At 42.6% G+C, this 21030-nt stretch overlaps 1 protein-coding gene across 1 annotated transcript in view; it reads left to right on the top strand.

Moving 5' to 3' along the window:
* Positions 1-21030, top strand: part of LOC126322572 (sodium/potassium-transporting ATPase subunit beta-2) — a 155993-nt gene that overhangs the window by 111745 nt on the left and 23218 nt on the right. The window contains exon 2 of the mRNA XM_049994438.1: positions 9503-9643. Coding sequence (XP_049850395.1) covers positions 9503-9643 — 141 coding nt within the window. The remainder of the gene's footprint in view (positions 1-9502; positions 9644-21030) is intronic.

The following is a 21030-nucleotide window of genomic DNA, read 5'->3' as shown; positions in this document are numbered from 1 at the left end:
ATATTTCACACGTTTGCACCACACTGAACCTTCTGGTTGCGAGCATCTCCTATTAAAGGGTAGACACAGACGGTGCTCTGGTAGACATTCCACTACTCTGTCTGTTGGCAGACGACGATGAAATCATTATGAGCACATATACTACCCTCCAGGTGGCATATTCCGTCATCGGATCAAAATCTACGTCATCTTTCCACGTGCACTAGTTTTCTTCCGGCAATGCACATATGCAGTCACAGGTATGTGGTCTATATTCGTTTAAGAGAGTGACGCACTATATTCTGTTTCAGAATCTAGCACACTTTGTTTATCATCGCATAACCTGTGAAAAGTTAGTGCTGCGCTCCTGTACAGTCATCACTATCTACAACTGCCTATGCTGCCAAATAAACAACTCGCCTGGCTACAACACTTCCAAATATCACGCTTACAACGCCATGGACGAAAGAGTGAACTGTCGACTAGAGCACACCTGAGTACTATATCAAATGTGCGAACTGGTCGGAAAAACAGATGTTTGCTTGCCAGTTGACAACTTTCGTTACAAGACACTGCCGTGATCCAGTTGATAGTTCGCTCGTTAGAGCGTGTAGTATCTCGAGCTGAGCGGACGTTGCACAGTAGCGAGTTCTGTACACTACCACGACTACGAAAACTAACAACTGTCGCGTCTCGACCGATTGTTCTGTCGCTATATCTCAATTCGAGGAGGGGTCCTCTCCAATAGATGACAATTATGTCTCACCCTTTTAGGGTCTGGAAGTCCACGTTTGCTAATTTCTTTCGAATACAAGAACGATGTCTGGATTTAGTGCTATATTGACAATTCCACAACAGTATCGCTAACGGTGACTAGAGGACATATAACGCAACAGAAATCCCTCCACCCGAACCCCCCACCCTATGAACTCCTACAGTTATGGCGATTCGAGCTCTCCCACTTCCTCGATTCATTCCGACGGAAAATGCCTGTGGTACTAACACGCTCATATTCCGCTGGTAGCAAACTGCGATGTCACATCCAGCGGACTGAGTTGTATGTCCAGAACTGTTTCTTGTTTCGAAACTAATAATATCTTTTTTCAAATCAGAATCAATATTTCTGATTCCTCCAAATTTCTGTACTCGACAATGTAAACATTTTACATCCAACATATTGTCAGCATCGATATAATTCAAGAAATCTATCGAAAAATTGATACATCGATACTTTCGCCGACTCTGATTCCTCATGCAACTTGAAAGTTTAATAAGACACTAAAGCTCAAAATCCTATACTACAGAACGAGTGACAGTGATTAACTGCCGACGTTATCAGCCGCCGCCGCCGTCACGGCAGCGTCAAACTGTGTCACCGAGAATCCTTCACTTTGACTTTCAGTTCCGCTGACGGCCTCTGTGAGCGCCGTCATTTGAAATGCACTGTGGAGTACATTGACCTTCCATTCCGTTTCGTTGTGTTCCGTGACGTGCAGTGTGAATTGAGTTTTACTTTTATACTCGGCCACCTACATTACTGTGTGTGGCAGAAGGCATTTGTATTACCATCTTCATTTCCCCCATCCCTTTTCCATTCGCGATTACTGCATGGAAAGAACGACTGTCTATAGAAGCCGCTATGGACTCTTATTTCTGTAATTTTCTGGTCGTTGTGATTTCACGAGACATGTGCCGAAGGTAGTAATATGTTGTTTGAATCTTTTTGGAACGAAAAATTTCAAAATTCCAGCAGTAAACCTCTTCGGGATATACAACGCCTCTCCTGTAGAGTCTGCAGCTGGAGTTTTTTGAGAATTTCCGAGCTAACGAAACGCACATGTCTTCTTTGGAGTTTCTCTATCTCTTCTATTATTCAAACTGACAAGGCGTCTCCTATTGACGAGCATTTCTCAAAAATCAAAGAAGTGCTCTGTAAGCCATTTCTTTTGGGGATGACTTAAATTCCCTTTTCTCATAACGAATCTCAGCTCTTCATCTGCTTCTCCTGTGATTGCTTTTATACGATTGTGTCGCTCCAGGCGGTTACTTCTATATACATGACGGTTATTACTGTTTCCAGCTATTCATCGCCAATAGCGTAATTGAATAGTCAGGGATCTCTTCTCCTATTCATACGCAATACGTCACATTTATTTACGCTCAGAACCAATTGCCATTCACTGCTTCAAACGTGGATCCTCTTGCATGTCTTTTTGCATTTCGCTATAGTTTTGTTCCGTTCCCCTCTTACATAAAAGAGCATCGTATACGAACAGCATCAAGGAGCTTTTCACTTTCTCTTCTATAGACGATGTTTTACAGGAATAGTAAATATTTTAGAAAGTAGCAGTATAGACTAATGCGAATAAAATATTCCTTGTGGCATGTGGCAGATTTTGATAGGTTACAGAAAAAAATGGCTCTGAGCACTATGGGACTTAACATCTGTGGTCATCAGTCCCCTAGAACTTAGAACTACTTAAACCTAACTAACCTAAGGACATCACACAACACCCATGCCCGAGGCAGGATTGGAACCTGCGACCGTAGCAGTCCCGCGGTTCCGGACTGAGCGCCTAGAACCGCTAGACCACAGCGGCCCGCATAGGTTACAGAGATAAGTTTTCTTGACACATGTTGGTACACCAGTAGCAATAGATTTATTTATCGACTGTCATTTTTGTTTTGAAGTTCAAATTGTGAAACTGAGTCTGAGTTTACATAACTGAATTTTTCAGCTGATATTACGATTTGTTTGCCAATGCTACAATATAATTTGAGCTTGCTGCATCGTTTTACAGGGCAACGTTACTTAGACCCATGAAAATGAGTTTCTAGCATTACTGGAGGAGGTTCCTTTTGGTTACAAGGATGTATCTGTTCTTCCAGCACGACGGGGCTCCTGTAAAATCTAGTCGTCAAGTGACACATCGTTTAAACCTAACGCTCCCCAGATGGTGGATCGGCGGAAATGGTCACGCTTCTTTGTGGCCATGGTCCCAAGACTTCTAACCTTTAGATTTCTTCCTTTGAGAATGGTCCTCAAGGCAAAATCTACAGCAAAAAATAAACACATGAGACAAATTGCTCATTCGGCTTTTAGCGTAATGGAAACCACAGAGAAAATCAAAAATGTTTTGTTTGCAACAGTTACTACACCACCCAGACACTTCTGCACATAGTCGCCGCTCCGACTTGGACATTTTGTCGCAGCGTTAAACAGCTGCCGCGCTGATTGGCCGCGCGGTTAGAGGCGCCATTTCACGGACTGCGCGGTCCCTCCCGCCGGATGTTCGAGTCCTCCCTCGGGCATGGGTGTGTGTGTTGTTCTTAGTATAAGCTAGTTTAAGTAGTGTGTAAGTCTAGGGACCGATGACCTTACAGGTTTGGTCCCTTAGGAATTCACACACATTTGAAACAACTTTCTAATACCATCGTCTTAGAAAGGCAGTCGCCTGTGCTTTCCGCGAATTCTCTGCGCTGAGCTGTAGCTCGTTTCCTAAGCCAAAATGTTGTCTTCACAGCCAGCGGTTCATGTAAATTTGGAAATTTTTGGCAAGGTGTTATGGGACCAAACTGCTGAGGTCGTCGGTCTCTAAACTTACACATTATTTAATCTAACTTTAACTTAGGCTAAGGACGACACACACACACACACACACACACACACACACACACACACACACATGCCCAAGGGAGGAGTCGAACCTCCGACGAGGGGAGCCGCGCTGAACGTGACAAGACGCCCTACGACCGCGTGGCTACCCCGCTCGGCAGCGTTTCATGTGAACAGAGATGAAACACAGAACGAAGAGTCCGGCCTGTATGTAGGGTGCTCAAACATGAGTGGTCAGACACTTCCCATCGAAAACGCTGCAGGAACGTACTCATTAACCCTGTTGCGTGCGGCTGAGGAATGTCATGAATAAGCAAGTTATATGGGATGCATTGCGTGACCGATCGGAATCTTACTTTCCGAATAGCCCTTGCATTGTTGGTAATATGCCTGAGAGGCGATAGGACGTAGGCCCTGTGCACTGAGTGTCGCTCACAATCCAGTCATCTGCTCCGCGTGAAAGGGAATAGACGAGTTCCTGATCCCCCTAAAGACGGTCTTGGCGTACATGCTGAAAACCACTCTGTGAATTTACTGGGATAAGTAGTAGGCACAGGCAGCACACCTAATTAGTAGGCCATGCTACTTCTGCGAAATCTCGTCGTCACAGGGACAACGAATTCGATGGAAAGACGCCTATTGTAGCCAGGCAGCATGAGCGAACCTTTTTAGCTCTAACGGAAGTTGTTCCCCACGACTTTATGTATCGCCCCTAGACGTCGTAAGTATTGCAGACAGTACCGGCAGGCAGTATGACTGAGCTGCGGCCTGGTCTACCGTTGTGTAACGCAGGTCTCGAGACGGGACGGGATTGTGGGAGTGGCGATAGGGCCGCCGCGATATGCGGCTGTGGCGGCGAGCCTGGGGCCGGCGGCGGATCAATAGGCCGTGACGTCAGAGGCGGCGGCGGCGGCAGAGGCGCAAGTATCGACCGCGGTGTAGCGGCGCCCGGCCGGCCGGCCGCCCGGCGGCTGCGGACGCAGCGCCGTCTGCAGAGGTACCAACAGTGGGCACTCACGAGAAACCCTCACCTAGAGCGGCCGGCAGCCGGAACGATCGATGCTGGCTCACTGCTGGGCAACTTCGGCGAAAACTATCCAGAACTATCGAACTGCGGACCTCGAAAAGGGAAGGAAGATTAAGGTTTAACGTCCCTCCAAAAATGGTTCAAATGACTCTGAGCACTATGGGACTTAACATCTGCGGTCATCAGTCCCCTAGAACTTACAACTACTTAAACCTAACTAACATAAGGACATCGCACACACATCCATGCCCGAGGCAGTAATCGAACCTGCGACCGTAGCGGTCGCTCAGCCTCACGGGCGACAACGCCCTCTCGGCGACACGCTCACCACTGAAGGCGTATAAGATTGGGGAAGGAGAGGCGTAGGGAAACATTCCGACATTTGCCTCGAGCGATTTCCGGAAATCTGCAAAGGACTAAATCTGCGGTTGGGAGCACTGTTTTCAGAATGTGATTCCAGTGTCTTACAAGAGCAAGATCTCTGAAATATTAAAACAGCGGCATCGATATCTGTCTAAATATTATCCACCTTATGGATGTGAGGTCACGAGAGAGACAAAAAATTCGTAGGCTTCGCTGGTCATATATTTATCTGACATTCTAATTTTACCTCACTTTATTGCATAATATTCCTGTATATGCGGAATTACTATCAGTTCTCTGAATTACATACAGTTGTGTAAATTTGGGCGTACAGTACATTATTGTTTCTTTCTGGCCTCAATAATCGGTCTGGTATGCCGCGCGCCGGCGTGCAGCAAGTTCAAAAATGGTTCAAAGGGCTCCAAGCACTATGGGACTTAACATCTGAGGTCATCAGTCCCCTTGAACTTAGAACTACGTAAACCCAACTAATCTAAGGACATCACACACATCCGTGTCCGAGGCAAGATTCGAACCTGCGACCGTAGCAGCAGCGCGATTCCGGACTGAAGCGCCTAGAGCCGCTCGGTCACAGCGGCCGGCGTGCATCAAGTGTTGCTGTTGTGTGGGAGAAGGCTTTGGAGAGTCTCGCCTTGTGGACACACGTCCGCGAGATCGTTCGCGCTTTCTAAGTCTGCTTTCACCGCTTCATCACTATCAAAGTGAAGTTCTCGAAGGTATTTTTTTAAGTTTCAGAAACAGATGAAAATCTAATGGGGCCAAGTCGGGACTGCATGGAGTTTGGTCGATAACAGTGGACTCGAGCTGTCGGCTTGTTGCAGATGCCACAGCTCTCGCATGTATTCTGATTTTGTCATGCTGAAGGAGGAGGTGCTCCATTTGTGGACAAACTCTTCGAATTCGTGCTTTCAGTTCTCTGTACCATACTTCTACAACGGTGGCCTGTACGCGCTCTCGTGACGTGCCACACTTACCTGTGTTATCCGACGATTTTTGTGCTCATCAACTCGATACAGATGAATCTCCTCGGCTGCCATATGCGGTCGTCCACTCTCCACACACGTTGAGGTTAGCACAGCGGTTTCCTTCATTATAAGCGTGAACAACCCAACGTCGCACGTTACTGACGTCGATACAATATTCACCAGACACAGCTTTTGTTGTTCTATCAGTTTTCTAATTTAAATGCTCTCCTGTAACTTTAAGCTTGCAGTACATTACTGTTCGTTTCTGGACTCAAAGGATCTGGTTTGGCGTGCGCAGTGCTTGTGTGGGAGTACGCATGGGAGGAGAGTCACTGTGCGAGCACACGTCTGCTCGTTAGACCACATTGGCCTGCAGAGTTTATTTTGCAGAATGTTCTGATTTGGATTACGTGCGGGAATGAAGATATACGAGGGCGTGCTGAAAACTAATGCACCCGAATTTTTTACGTGAAATCTCTTCAAGCTTTTTGAATAAAACGAACTTTATTAACATTCTACATGTTTATTCTTCACTTTACATATTTATTTCTCAATGTAGTCACCCTGGCTATAGATCTGTTTGTTGAAACCGTCACTGTGGAATGTCTGACTTTGTTGATGGAACCACCTCACCTCTGCTTGCACCGCTTCATCACTATCAAAGTAAAGTCCTCGAAGGCTTCCTTGAAGTTACGGAAGCAGATGAAAAGGCGTCGGATTGTTGCAGATGCCGCAGCTCTCTTACGCGGTCTTAGGTTGTCATTCTGAAGAAAAGGGTGCTCCATTTGTGGAAGAACTTTTCGAATTCGTGCATTCTGTATCTCGGTTCTGCGTAGATGGCCCGTATATGCTCTCATGATATCACGAACAACCTATCGTCGCCTATTACTAATATCGGTACAATCAGCACCGTACATGGCTTTCATTCTCTTGTGGGTTTCAGTTGGAGGCACTTTGTCTGCGGTTAGAAACTCGATTAAAACACGCTGTTTCTCAAGCACCGCCATGTTACACGTTACTATTCGGACTCCTCTATCGCAGAGGGTGGCAACTTGCGTCAGCGAAGAAAGAAAGTCGTCTGAGTAATATGACACGTAATACCTCAGCCGATATTGGGTACAAAATAAAAAATTGGGGCATCACTTTTCAGCACACTGATGAATTACTGGCACGCGGTTTTTAAGGAAAGTAAAAGTTGTGACGATGGATTTCCTTGAACAGCATGTTCCACTAAAAGACAGCCCTCCACACATCTCGCAACTTGAACAAGAAGAATGTAATAATTTACTGGCCACAATTATTTATAGAATAATGTAAAAACTGGTAGAAATCGATTCGGGGGTGATCAGTTTGGGTTCTGGTGAAGTTTATGAACACATGAAGAAATACGATTGTAGATTGAGAGAAATGTTTTGACACTGTAGACTGGATTATTCTCTGAAACTTTGAAGGTAGCAGGGATAAAATACAGAGCGCGAAAGATTATCTGCAACTTTACCAGAAACTAAACGGCAGTTACAAGCAGTCCAAGGACATGAAAGGAAAGCACCAAGCACTGTTTTCATTGAATCTGTAAGCAAACCGTAAACCAATCCAGAGAGAAATTGCGAAAGGAAAGTAATATTCAAGAGTAACAAATGTGAAAAAGCTGATGTTTCCTGATAGTACTGTAATGCTGTCAAGATGTTGTCTAGAACTGAGGTTAAAAGATGAATATCAATCAACGAAAGTAAAATAAGGATAGTAGAGTGAAATCAAATTAAATCAGGCGATGCTGAGGGAATTACATTAGAAAGGCCATATATAAAATTGCAGATTTAGTTTTGCTATTTTCCCAGCAAAATAAATGGCGATTGAAGAAGTAAAGAAGATATAATATGCGGAATGACGACAGTAAAAACACATTTCTGAAAAAGAGAAACTTCTTGACCCTGAGTCTGAATTTGTGGAAGGAAATGATCCAGAGTGCAGCTTTTTTCGGAGATGAAACGTTGACAGCAGAAAGTTAACACAAGAAGACAATAAAAACTTTATCAATGCGCTACTGCAAGAAGATTATATGGGAACATCGCATAACTAATAAGGAGGAACTGGACAGAGTTGCGGAAAAAGGAAATTTCTGCCGCAACCTGAGTAAAAGGAGATTTCGGTTGGTAGGACGCATCCTGAGGCATCAGGGAACAGTCAGTTTGGTAATTGAAGGAAGTATTGGGCGGAGGAGGTAAAACCTGTAGAGGGGGAACAAGGCTTCCACTAAAGCAAGCAGGTTGAAGTTAAGTGGTTGTTAAAAGTTAATCGTTATGTTTATTCAGCATGTGACACACAATACAGCAATCTCAACACACAGCTACTCAATTCTAGAGTCAAGCTCTAAACGTCCGGCTGTTTCTGTTGACGTTCCATATTGGAACATGAAAAGTAACGATCATTTAACAACATTATCCGGACGAAAAATTCTGTTCTTGTTTTTAAATGTCCAGTTCACATTGCTCTTTTCAATTCCCACACATTACAACGTCTTATATTATGGAAGGGACCTGTTGGTAGCTTGATTCATTTAGTGTCCATTGCGCACACCACTACATAACATGAACTGGCGATTTTAAATAAGGCAAGAACTTTCTTATTGATACCAGTTTATTTTATGGCTGTACTCTGCAACTTCAAACACGTCCGGCTGCTGATTTCAACACTGATAAATGATGAGATCTTGACTTTCGAAACACGCAGCCGTGTGTCACCACTGCTCCATAGTGTGCTAAGTAAACGGAACGATATTCGTAACCAGCTTGTTTCATCATCAGAGTCCTTCTTCAACACCAACTGCACACGAATAACACACGTACGTCACAATAAAGGAAGGAAGTTGCCACTTTGACATATGAACCTCTTCTTAAGCTTACAAATGTCCATCCGTGACGACCATTGCTATAATTTTACGCATTTTACTGCACGCACAATGAAGACGGATAATTACTTGCTTTTACTCCAGCCGCAGATGAAATAATTAGCAATTTGAGTTACCGAGTTTATATGGAAGGTAAGATATGGGCAGAATGGTGGGAGGGAGAAACTGCCTTTATCACCAAGTTCATATCCCAACGCTTCCCTGCAGTGGTATTAACCTCACATTTCATGTGTGTTCTATTCCCGACGTTGTTGACAAGCCGCTAATGTCGAAAGGACAAGTAGCACATAAATTCGTAAGAGAAAAACGATAACTTATAATACTTATTCGTAAACATCATATTGTAACGAAAACTCATTGAAATAAAAACAATGAAACAAGTAGGACTTAAAAATGGATACTCTTTAGAAACGTAGAAGTGTTCAAACAAATTTATTTATTTGATGTACTTTTCCTCCTAGTAAATATAGGCAAATCGCCTTTGTTTCTTTAAAAAAACTTTATATATTATATCTAAATAATATTGTTGCGTTCAGTTTTGTTATATCACTGAGCTCTAAAATTATATTGATCTTGATTGTCCTCTGATTAGTTGGCTATATTTTTGTTTTCTTCTGTTTCAGCAAAAATTCTCCTTTTCTACGTCCTGTTCTACACATGTCTGGCTGGGTTTTTCTCCGCAATGCTTGCCATTTTCTACCAGACTCTGGACATGAGGATCCCGAAACGAGAGCTAGATGGATCCTTAATCGGAGACAACCCAGGTAAATCTCAACTGCCGTACCTTCTGCACTTTGCCTTATTTTATGCACAATTCACCTACTCATTGGCCACAACAACTAATTTTTTCTCCAGGCATCTAGCAGGCTAGTGTTCCTCATAACACATGTAATGTAAAGCAGTTCTGGCAAACACTCGAGTGTTACTAAATGACAATGTAGTAATAACTACCACTTTCTCAGAAGTATAGTAGATGAATTTTTGTTTGTCGGTATTGTCGGTCAAAGAAAAGTGAAACTTCTGACTCAACGACAGCGAAGACAGTGACGTTTAAGATATCCCCATCTGTTCTACAGGGAATTGTGAGGATCGAAATAGCTATTTTATCCAGATCACCCATTTTACGAAAAGCCTGACAGTCGAAGCTTTTCTATTAAAATCTGCCACATTGTTTAAATTGATTTTCACAGATAACGCTTCCTTTCAGTACAGGGATCACTAACGGAAGAAGTTTAAATAAGTACGCTCTCTATTTTCCGTCTTCACCACGCGTAAGAACTTGGAGGATTATGGATGCTCTACTAGAGGAAACCTTTGAAATACCGAAGTTTTCCGTCCGTCTGCATTCTTGTAGAAGTTAATGGTATTTCTCTAGCTGAAGTGCTGTCACTTATAAGGACAGCATGCTAACCCGGTACGTCCTGATGCAATTATTTCGCAAAATTCGCAAAATTTGTAACTTACGTTAACGGACGATCGTTAATGGCCAAAAAACCGTGTTCGTTTTGGACAGTATGTCTGCCAGATATTAGGCATTTCCCCAGTTTTCCACCCTTCTTGAAAGAATTGTTTAAGTATCATGTTGAAATTTACTGGGAAGGAGCAAAACGAAGACCGCAGTGAACTTTGCCAAATTCAACATATCCAATGCACTGCACGTTTGTGGTGGATGGTACTACGCACCAGTGTTAGTGCATTTCTGCCCTGTTCCATTCGCGCCTGGAAAAGCAGGAAATTGCATGTTTGCTTACCTCTGGAGGCACCCTAACGTACATAATTCTCATTATCCCTAAGCGAAACACACGATGTTGGAAGCGAGAAATCTCGCAAAGGCTTTTTCGAATAATCGTACCGTAAAATCCAACAGCGATTAGTGGAAACAACGTCGCGTTTCTTTCAAGGACCCCCATTTCAGATACCCGAGTGTCTCTATATTTCGTTTCGGCGATACTGATATGCTGCCAACGGTCTTGCCACAGTTGAGAGTTGAGCGCTGTCGGATTTGGCTACCACTTGGACGGGTGACCGCCCTGGTCTGCCGAGCTAGCGGCTCCACTCACGGATATTGACAATAGCCAAGAGAGCGTTGCGCTGACCACCTATCCCTGCATATCTGCAGGTAGTGACGCCTATAGTCAGAGGATGACATGGCGGTCGGTCGGTGACCGTTGTGTCTTTAAGACCTTTTCGGACGGAGTTGGTTTGTTTGTATATCGATCTGCTACTTTAACTGTCTCAACAGCGCATCTCTACATGCGTACGATTTATGCTGTCATGCTTACTTGAGAAGGAGTTCATGCGCCCAGACAATACTCCGAAATTGGTAGCACTAATATTTTTTATGCGATTCCCGGAACAAATGATTAGCACTTTCTCATAACTCTTCCAGTAAACTTCATTTTTCCATTTGCCTTCCCTATTACTGATTTCACTCGCTCAGCCCCTTCATGGCGCTTCTAAGTATTTAAGCAACTTGACGGTGTACAGGATCTCACCGTTAATCTCTTAATCGAGTGCTATCGAGTTATCCTTACTACTGTCAGAGGACGATGCATACCTGTGCACACCACCATGGTCATTCAACAATCTGATGATGCTGTTGTACCTACCTGATAACGCAAGAGATAGTGTTAACATTCCTAGGGGCAACGCCGATTTACGTTGTCGGATGCTATGTTTGTTTTGTTTGCAGATGATACAAACATTGCAATTAATAGCAAATAAAGTTCAGATTTAGAAATGGCTGCTAATCAAATTTTCACTGGCGTTAATAAATGGTTTAAAGCCTATTCAATGTCATTAAACTTCGAAAAAACCCGCTATATGCAGTTCAGAACCTGTAAGAGATTTCCTTCCAGCATGTGTATAACATATGAGGACATGAGATAAAAGAGTTTGACAGTGTTAAATTTATGGGATTATAACCCGACAGTAATTTCAGTTGGGAAGGGCATACTACCGAACTGCTGAAGCGCCTAAACAAGTCTGCATTTGCAATACGAATGAAGTCAGATGTATAAGATGTAAGTATTCATTATGTCATATGGGATCATATTTTGGGGTAACTCTTGAAGCCTAGCGAAAGTTTTTTGAGTGCAAAAGCGCGTAGTAAGACTTGTTGGTGGTGTAAGTTAAAGAATATCGTGTTAAAGGAACATGGTATTCTGACCACTGTTTCTCAGTCAGTATACTTATTCCTTAACGAAATTTGTTGCAAATAATATGTGTATCTTTTTCCACCCAATAGCTCAATATATAGCATTAATACTAGGAATAACTACAATCTACGTGAAGACCTAAAATCATTTATCTTCTTTCAAAAATCATTTACCTTGGTCCAATATCCAAGAAAATGTATTTTCAATAAATTGCCAGCTACCGTTAAAAGCTTGGTTTCATATAAAGCACAGTTTAAACAGAGTTTGAAAGACCTTTTGATAGGAAACTCCGGACTCTTAGATCAGCTGAAGTAAAAATATCTGTTAGAGTTCAGTTTTGACAGCACTTGGTCATAACAGTGTATGATAAATTTATTAAGAAGTGCAGAACTATGTTCCATTCTGACAGTGTATTAATAGTGTAAAAATTATCAGTTCCAGTTTGCTATAATGCATTCAAGTAGCTTGACAATCTTCTGACAAATGATTACGGCAGTAAGTATTATATTCAGATGTTCTATGTTCTTTATGTTATATCTTTTCGCATGTTCCACACCCACTAGCATCATCTAATGTTTGGGTCTGTGGAACGAAAACCGAATCTAATCTAATCTAATCCTTGGAGCACAGACGATGTTATCTTCGTTTTTGTTGAGAATTCGCCGTCCAGTATATTGTAATAAGTTCTTCAAAAAATCATGCGGAAAAATTGCATATCTGTTAAGATACTCGCTACGATCGCACCTAATCGTACATTATTAGCAGCGAAAAGTGTCGAACGTCTTTTCAAAATGTAGGAAGAAGGAATCTACCTTTTCATATGCATCTACCATTTGTGTGATATCGTATGTGTATAAAGGAAGCTCTGTTTCACACACAAAGCTTTCATTAAATCTGTGCCGATTCTACAACCGAAGCTCAAAGAACGTCACAATGTTCACCTTTAAAACGTGCTTTAACATTCAGCAAAGACGGATATTAGCAATATTATTAACTATTCTATGCATCTGGCACTTTATTCTTTTTGCAAGCAGGAGTGATCTGCTCAGTCTCCTGTAGCGCGAGATTATTCGCCCTCAAATAAATCCTTGTTAACTTGGGCTTTAACAAGGGCTATTCCCAGCGTGTTCAATATAAAATACACTACTGGCCAATAAAATTGCAACACCAAGAAGAAATGCAGATGATAAACGGGTATTCATTAAACAAACATATTATACTAGAACTGACATGTCATTACATTTTCATGCAATTTGGGTGCACGGATCCTGATAAATCAATACCCAGAACAACCACCTCTGGCCGTAATAACGGCCCTGATATGCCTGGCCATTGAGTCCAACGTATCTTGGATGGCGTGTACAGGTACAGCTGCCCATGCAGCTTCAACATGATACCACACTTCATTAACAGTAGTGACTGGCGTATTGTGACGAGGCAGTTGCTCGGCCACCATTGACCAGACGTTTTCAATTGGTGAGAGATCTGGAGAAAGTGCTGGCCAGGCCAGCAGTCCCAACATTTTCTGTATCCAGAAAGGCCCGAACAAGACCTCCAACATGCGGTCGTACATTATCCTGCTGAAATGTAGGGATTCGCAGGGATCGAATGAAGGATAGAGCCACGGGTCGTAACACAACGCGAACAAGAGGTGACCGAGGCCTGTAACCAATGGCACCCCATACCATCACGCTGGGTGATGCGACAGTATGGCGATGACGTATACACGCTTCCAATGTGCGTTCACCGCGATGTCGCCAAACACGGGTGCGACCATCATGATGCTGTAAACAGAACCTGGACTCATCCGAAAAAATGACGTTTTGCCATTCGTGCACCCCGGTTCGCCGTTGAGTAAACCATAACAGGCGCTCCTGTCTGTGACAGCGTCAAGGGTAACCGCAACCGTGGTCTCCGAGCTGATAATCCACGCTGCTGCAAACATCGTCGAACTGTTCGTGCAGATGGTTGTTGTCTTGCAGACGTCCCCATCTGTTGACTCAGGGATCGAGACGAGGCTGCACGAACCGTTACAGCCATGCGGATAAGATGTCTGTCATCTCGACTGCTAGTGATACGAAGCCGTTGGGATCGAGCACGGCGTTCCGTATTACCCTCATGAACCGACCGATTCCATATTCTGCTAACAGTCATTGGATGTCGACCAACGCGAGCAGCAATGTCGTGATACGATAAACCGCAATCGCGATAGGCTACAACCCGACATTTATCAAAGTCGGAAACGTGATGGTACGCATTTCTCCTCCTTACACGAGGCATCACAACAACGTTTCACCAGGCAACGCCGATCAACTGCTGTTTGTGTATGACAAATCGGGTGGAAACTTTCCTCATGTCAGCACGTTGTAGGTGTCGCCACCAGCGCCAACCTTGTGTGAATGCTCTGAAAAGCTAATCATTTGCATATCTCAGAATCTTCTTCCTGTCGGTTAAATTTCGCATCTGTAGCACGTCATCTTCATGGTGTAGCAATTTTAATGGCCAGTAGTGTACATTGGTGCGTAAAACTTAAGGACGAGAATAACTTCCGCATAATGTCTCAGTGTCAACTAACTTAGGTCGATGAAACTTGGATCATACATAGAAAGAACTGCTACAGCGTAGTACAGAACATAACTGAAAGAAATACGCAACGAGACAAACAGAAACGACTCTTTTATTCAAAGACAATAATCACATTGAAGTCATCGCTACTCATAATGGATCCCTAGGTTTTAAAAACGGCAGGGCGTGGTTCTTAATAAGGTGTGTGATGACCACGGACGACAGTGCATGTGCTGTAACGTGCTTCAGGCTGGCCTCAAAGTTGGTGAAAAGTTCTCGTTGTACGACGTTCCCATTCCTTCACAGGTGCGGTTGAAAATTGCTGGATGGTGGGTAGTGCATGCGGACTTGTTGCAATACGACACCAATGATAGAATCTATACGATCTTTCAGTTCGTGTGCTGTTCAGCACTACCATGCAATGTTCTTTGGGACCTGCATGGATGCGTGCCCAAAGAAACATTGCGTGGTACTTCTTAGCAATACAGGCACGGCAATATCGTCTTTATCCGCCGACATCGGGCAAGCGACTTTCTGTTAAAACTATCTCCCTTGTATGAGAGTATACATAATGGATGTACTAGTGCAGATTGCAGACATACAGTTGAAGACGTATGGAAGTTTTGGTCTGATCTTGAAGCGTGCATGGATAGCCAAATGGTAAGGCGACGTGCAGTCCGGTACAAATTTTCGCTATCGTCATTCCGTTATACAGCTGAATGGTTGTCTCTATTCGCAACTACGAATACATTTCACAATGTGACTTAAGTCGGCGGAACGGGCATGCCAGTTCATTCGTCGAACGTCATCTCTTTCCAAGAGCTCCTCCACATGCGCAGTTGTATGCAAACGCACAATGTTGCCCCCAAAAATAGTCAGGGTCGAACGCACCCCCCCCCCCCCCCCCGCCCCCCCAAAAAAAGACGCCTGTGAGAAAGCAGTACAGTGTACAGTGTTCAAAGGTCTGGAAGCCCGCACGACCGTGCAATATTATGTCTCCCAATACCATACCAAACGTACCAGCAAAACGATCACGTCCAACAAAGTGCGGGGCACCTCATGTGGTGAGAGGTGGGAACATTAATTCACTCAGCATCATTGTCTAACAATATCGAAGTGCTGTAGTTCAGAGATGTTTTGACAGTGAAAATGCGGGAGATCTCGAGGTGTGCCAGAAATGTCAAAGGTGATCTCACAAAGTGTGCTATTTTCTATTTTAATCTTCAAATCTTGTTCATTTATTAGATTCAGAGAATTGGAAAAGATATCCTTAGAAATTTCAAGTTCTTCCAAAAAATTTAGCTTTTTTGTCTTGTTGGCTACGTGAAGGATGATTTGAGGTGCTGGCCAGTAAATGAACAAGCCTGTGCTCCATAGTCCAGTCGGTGTATTTCTTCCTCTTGTTTTTTTTTTTTTAATTTATTCATTTATCATTGCCTTTAATAGCAATTCACATTTACACCAGCTTTTAATTCCCCCAGATTGTCTGATGATGCCTAGAACACGCGAAACGTGTCACATGTGAAGATTAAATAAAACTCTGTCTGTGCAAACAAAACTGCTTTTTCTGTTCCATAAATATTTTGCCACTTACATGCTGCAACCAACAAACGGGAATGTGGTATAGTTCTTACAATTTGGGATTTCGTCGTAAGCCTCAGCATCTGAAAGAAAATTCACACATTTTCTCCTGATCACCGTATCCAACGTGTCCAACTTGCCATTTTTTTCTGGCATATGATTTGCCCTTCAGATATCGGCAGAGGAAGAATGTCACAGCTGCAAATCGGGGCTTCTCATTGGCCAATCAGCATTTCCGCGACGCCCGATAACCCTAGCAGGAAAAGCATTACCGAGTCATGTGCGTGATATGATGCGAAATTGGATGGCGCCTCATTCTACATCGCATCCTCTTATCATCTCATGTTCTAACAGTAGGCTCAACGACTGTTTCAAGCACTGCAATTAACTTCCTGCATTCATCGAATCACGAAGAATTTATTAAACCGGAAGAGACGTACAACTTGCATTTGCAGAGGGCCGTGATTCAGGTTAATCAATTGTAAACTCCGAATGTTATGCGTTTGGAGTCCAAAATTAGCAGTTGTGGCCATTAATAGACACATCGAAATGGAAAGCTTCATCTGGCCATCAAATGTTATTCTAGATTTTAGTTTCTCCTTCGTACCGCGCTAAAATGAATCCAGAAAACTGCATCCTGAAAAGACGCTGCCTGCTCTAGCAATGTTGGGGCAGGCACGGTTTCCATGGACACCAATTTATGTTCCACATAGCGTGCTAAGACGAACACGATACCAAATTAAAGTCTGTTTAGAAAAGCAGCCTTAAATTATTCTCTGAAATCTGTTCTTTGCCAACCACGCTGCATTTTTGTGAGAAACCGTTACAAGGAAACATCTAATTCACTTTCACTTCACGTTTGTTAATCGTTTTCCCATCCAATGTCACGAGTCTCCCTTTTGCCCTTCTCCAACGTCGCTATCCATTATTGGCGGTTTGTCATAATTCAGCCCAAAATCTAAAATTTCAATATTCATTCTAGGACCGATCAGTGACAGGGAGAGTAACCGATATAGAAGAGGCGAACAAAAAGTTTCAATTTGAGGGCGTTGCTGCACCGTTTATGCAACATATAGTAACTCCGATCGGGGTGTATACTCACCGACATGTAGGAAAGGGATTAGTATGGCACTCATGTATTTCTAATGTGTGTGCGATAAATGGGGGAATGTGGATTCTGGCCACATTATTACCAAATGCGTTCAGGTAGGACCAACGTGCTGTTATTTTCGTGGATGCCAAAGGACAAACACCGGTAGACCCATTAGAGATGAAGAACGCGTATGAGGCACCATGTCTGTCGAAAACTACCTTTGTGGAATGGTGCGCCAGTTCTGTTCCGGTCGCGACTCGACACAAGACGTCGTCCATCTGGGAGGCCAGCCTCATCCATGGGGAGACACTCGAACACCCCACGCCCCCATATAGTACAGATATCACCCCATGCGATTATCGCGCCTTGGTCCCTTAAAAAAGGCCTTGAATGGTCGACGATTCCCGTCGGATGATGATGTGCAGCAGGCATTTGTGGATTTCTTCACGCAGTCGGACACCATGCTTTACCAATATGGAGCATCGTTGGGGTGATTGCCTCATTGCCTCAATGCTCACGGCGATTTTTCCCGATTGTCATACCGATTCTGAACTGTATGGTCTTCGAAAGAAAACTTTTTGATCGTCATATATATATAAAACTCGTGAAACAAAGCTAAAGACATTACTCATATCACCGAGTGTAAGTCTAAAAACAATGCTTGTCTAACCCAATCTCTAAGATGTGAAATGTGAACGGCTCATAAAATTATTCGTCCTCTGTGAAGTAAATAACCTACTAAACCTAGCTTTTTCATTCTAAGTTGTCTTTCCGATCTTAGACGAATAAACATAAATGCTGATAACATAGATTAACTAAGCCATGATCTTTGTGACAGTAAAGAAGAATTAGGGGTAGTCACACTGAAAAAGATCTCAGAAATGTGAATCTTTTTTTTCTTATAACTACCTGTTTATGAAAAAATCTATTCTATTGCTACAATTGCATCGTAAAGTAGTCATCACGTTACTATACGGTGTTTCAAAAATGGTTCAAAAGGCTCTGAGCACTATGGGACTTAACATATATGGTCATCAGTCCCCTAGAACTTAGAACTACTTAAACCTAACTTACCTAAGGACATCACATAACACCCAGTCATCACGAGGCAGAGAAAATACCTGACCCCGACGTCGTTTCAGGAAGGCTATCTTCTCTATAGTTCCCTTAGATTTCTTTATTTCGTACTGTATTCTGTAAACAGATTTTTCCTCTTTTCGTTGTAAATAACTTCCTGTAAGTAATTAAAAATAGATACTGAGTCTGGATACCTCCATCGTCATTTTCTATCACATAGCCGAATGCTATGTACTAGATTGAGTGAGATGTGGATTTTATTTTTACTTTCATCTCATTGGATGACAAAGGAACTGAAATTGAGGGTAGAAAAGCAAAAGCAGAAGTATAGAACTGGAACTCCTTTTTCAAATATTTATTTATTGGGGAAGATACAAAAGTAGTTGCAGATTACTTCTCATACCACTGAAAAGTTAGTGATGTGGATAGATGTTAGTTTCAGGGGCGTTGATGACCAGGTAAAACCGCTAATATCGAACCAAGCTCTAGGGTCCAGTGGGATCCCTGTCAGATTCTGTTCAGAATTTTCAGCTGAGTTCGCTGACCCCATTAAAGAGATTCTTTGAAAAGCTGAAAATAGTGTAGATTTGGCTCCAGGTGGTTGTGTGTCCCTCCAGCACTGGTGTAAGTCATGGCAGTGAAGTTCATTGTATGGAATCGGCACAGCAAGGCTGAGTTATGTGGACACATAAGAGAATGGCAGAAAGGAGCTATAATGCTTGGAAGCAAACATTACAAGATCACAAGTAAAGCTGCCAATTTGTTGGCGAATCAGTGAGGGCTATCCCACATGTCTAAAAGGAATGTTGTTCTACTACCAGTCACATAACACAGTGTAAGAACAAATATCAGCAAAAGATTCTGACAGGGACCAGAGAGGAATGTCATGCCTTGTCAATGACAATCAGTTTCAAAAGTGACAGGAATTGCCAATGTCAACAAATGCCAATCCATCTCAGCCACCACCAAAGTGAATTTTGCCATGAGTAACACACATAATGAGCATTTTGGAGTGAGGTTCTTCAAAAAAGACTACTGTTCAAAATTTACTCAAGCTGAATGTTTTCAGTTTACAAATCAACACAGAAACCGGATAGTAACTGACTGGAGGCATGTAGTGTGAACCTACAAGTCACAATCTTGCCTCTTTAAAAATGATGCAAGGAGTCACATGCACAGCTGGCCCAATGAAACGTTTAATCCATAGTGTGTGAATTTCAGGTAAGAGGGGGTACTATGATGTTTTTGAGGTATTTTTTGTAACATGACTTGTGCTCACTCATTCAGCTAACTGTGAGCATGAACTAAGATGTTTATTTTAATATTCTTGGTGGCCAAATGTTCCCCTTTCTACTGCATCTGCATGATGTGTATGCAGTGTATGCACACTTCGTCTAAGGTGACAGTAGCCATGTTCACAGGACTTCACTTATATGTTCATGTTTAGAAAACATAGGCACTATACCATATCCACTGAAACACTTGATCTTTTTCCCACAGCAAATGTCAGGGACTATCTGGAACAATGGTTGAAACACAGCAATAACCATCCCCACAATTTTGGAGCTCAACAGGATCTAATCATCAGTGAGTGGTTACAACTGGATATGAACTGCCTGAAGAAATTTAGGACTGTCTTCCTCAACAAATTAAGGCCATTATGGAGGATATAGGTGGTTTTATACAATGTTATTGAAGCATCTCACAGGGTGACTAATGCTTTGTCCTGACTGCCTGTATATAGGGGTTACAGTATGATACATTGGTGATCAAATACTTGTTGGTTGAGGTTTCTAGACAATTTATGTATGCAGAAGAGTGTCCATTTGTTCGTCTGGAATTCATTGAAATCTACAGTTTTATGCTGATCTTAATGAAATTTTGAATACTTTACATTCAAGATAAGAGGAAGGTCACTGTCTGCAAGTGATGATGAGTCAGTCAGGACAGTCCCTTGAGAAACGTTATCAGACATTTCAAAAAGTACTTGAATGATTTACTTCAAAGTTCTTGGATGGTTTACTTCACATTTCTACATTAAGATGAAACACTGAAGAAAATTAATAAATGATTAATATCTAACAACCAAAATATGCTGTTCAGTACTAAGCAAATGCAGTTTGCCATGTGACTTGCACTTGTTATGAGTATCAATAAGGCAAAGGACCGAACACTTTCCGTGTCAAATATTAAACATCCGAGCAACACTGGTCACTGCAGCTAATATAAAATGAAAAGAAATTCAGAAAATGGTGGAGGAAATACTCGTTTATGGGAGGGTGATGCATGAGAAACAGAAGTTATACTAGTAGAATGCCAGAAAAAAAATACTGAAAGTAATGTTCAATGGAAAAACTAGAACAAGTCCAGAGAACAAATATGCAGGAAATCCAGAGAGAATGAATAGAGTTATGGAAATCAAATAAATACATGACTAGCAAAGTCAAAGCTCAGATTTACAAAGAATAGGAAGGAATTTGAGGCAGTGTTGATTTCAAACTAGTAAACCAAGAAATAAAATATTTTATATAGAGTGATATCAAAACGAAAGTAGCTATTCACCATATAGTGGAGATGTTGAGTCCCAGATAGGCACAACAAAAAGACTGTCACACATAAGGCTCTTGGCCAGTCAGGCCTTCATCAAAAATAACCCCCCCCCCCCCCTCCACACACA

Source organism: Schistocerca gregaria, chromosome 2, assembly GCF_023897955.1.
Source record: "Schistocerca gregaria isolate iqSchGreg1 chromosome 2, iqSchGreg1.2, whole genome shotgun sequence".
NCBI lineage: Eukaryota > Metazoa > Arthropoda > Insecta > Orthoptera > Acrididae > Schistocerca > Schistocerca gregaria.
Note: the sequence above shows the minus strand (reverse complement) of the source record. Positions and strands in the feature narration are given on the sequence as shown.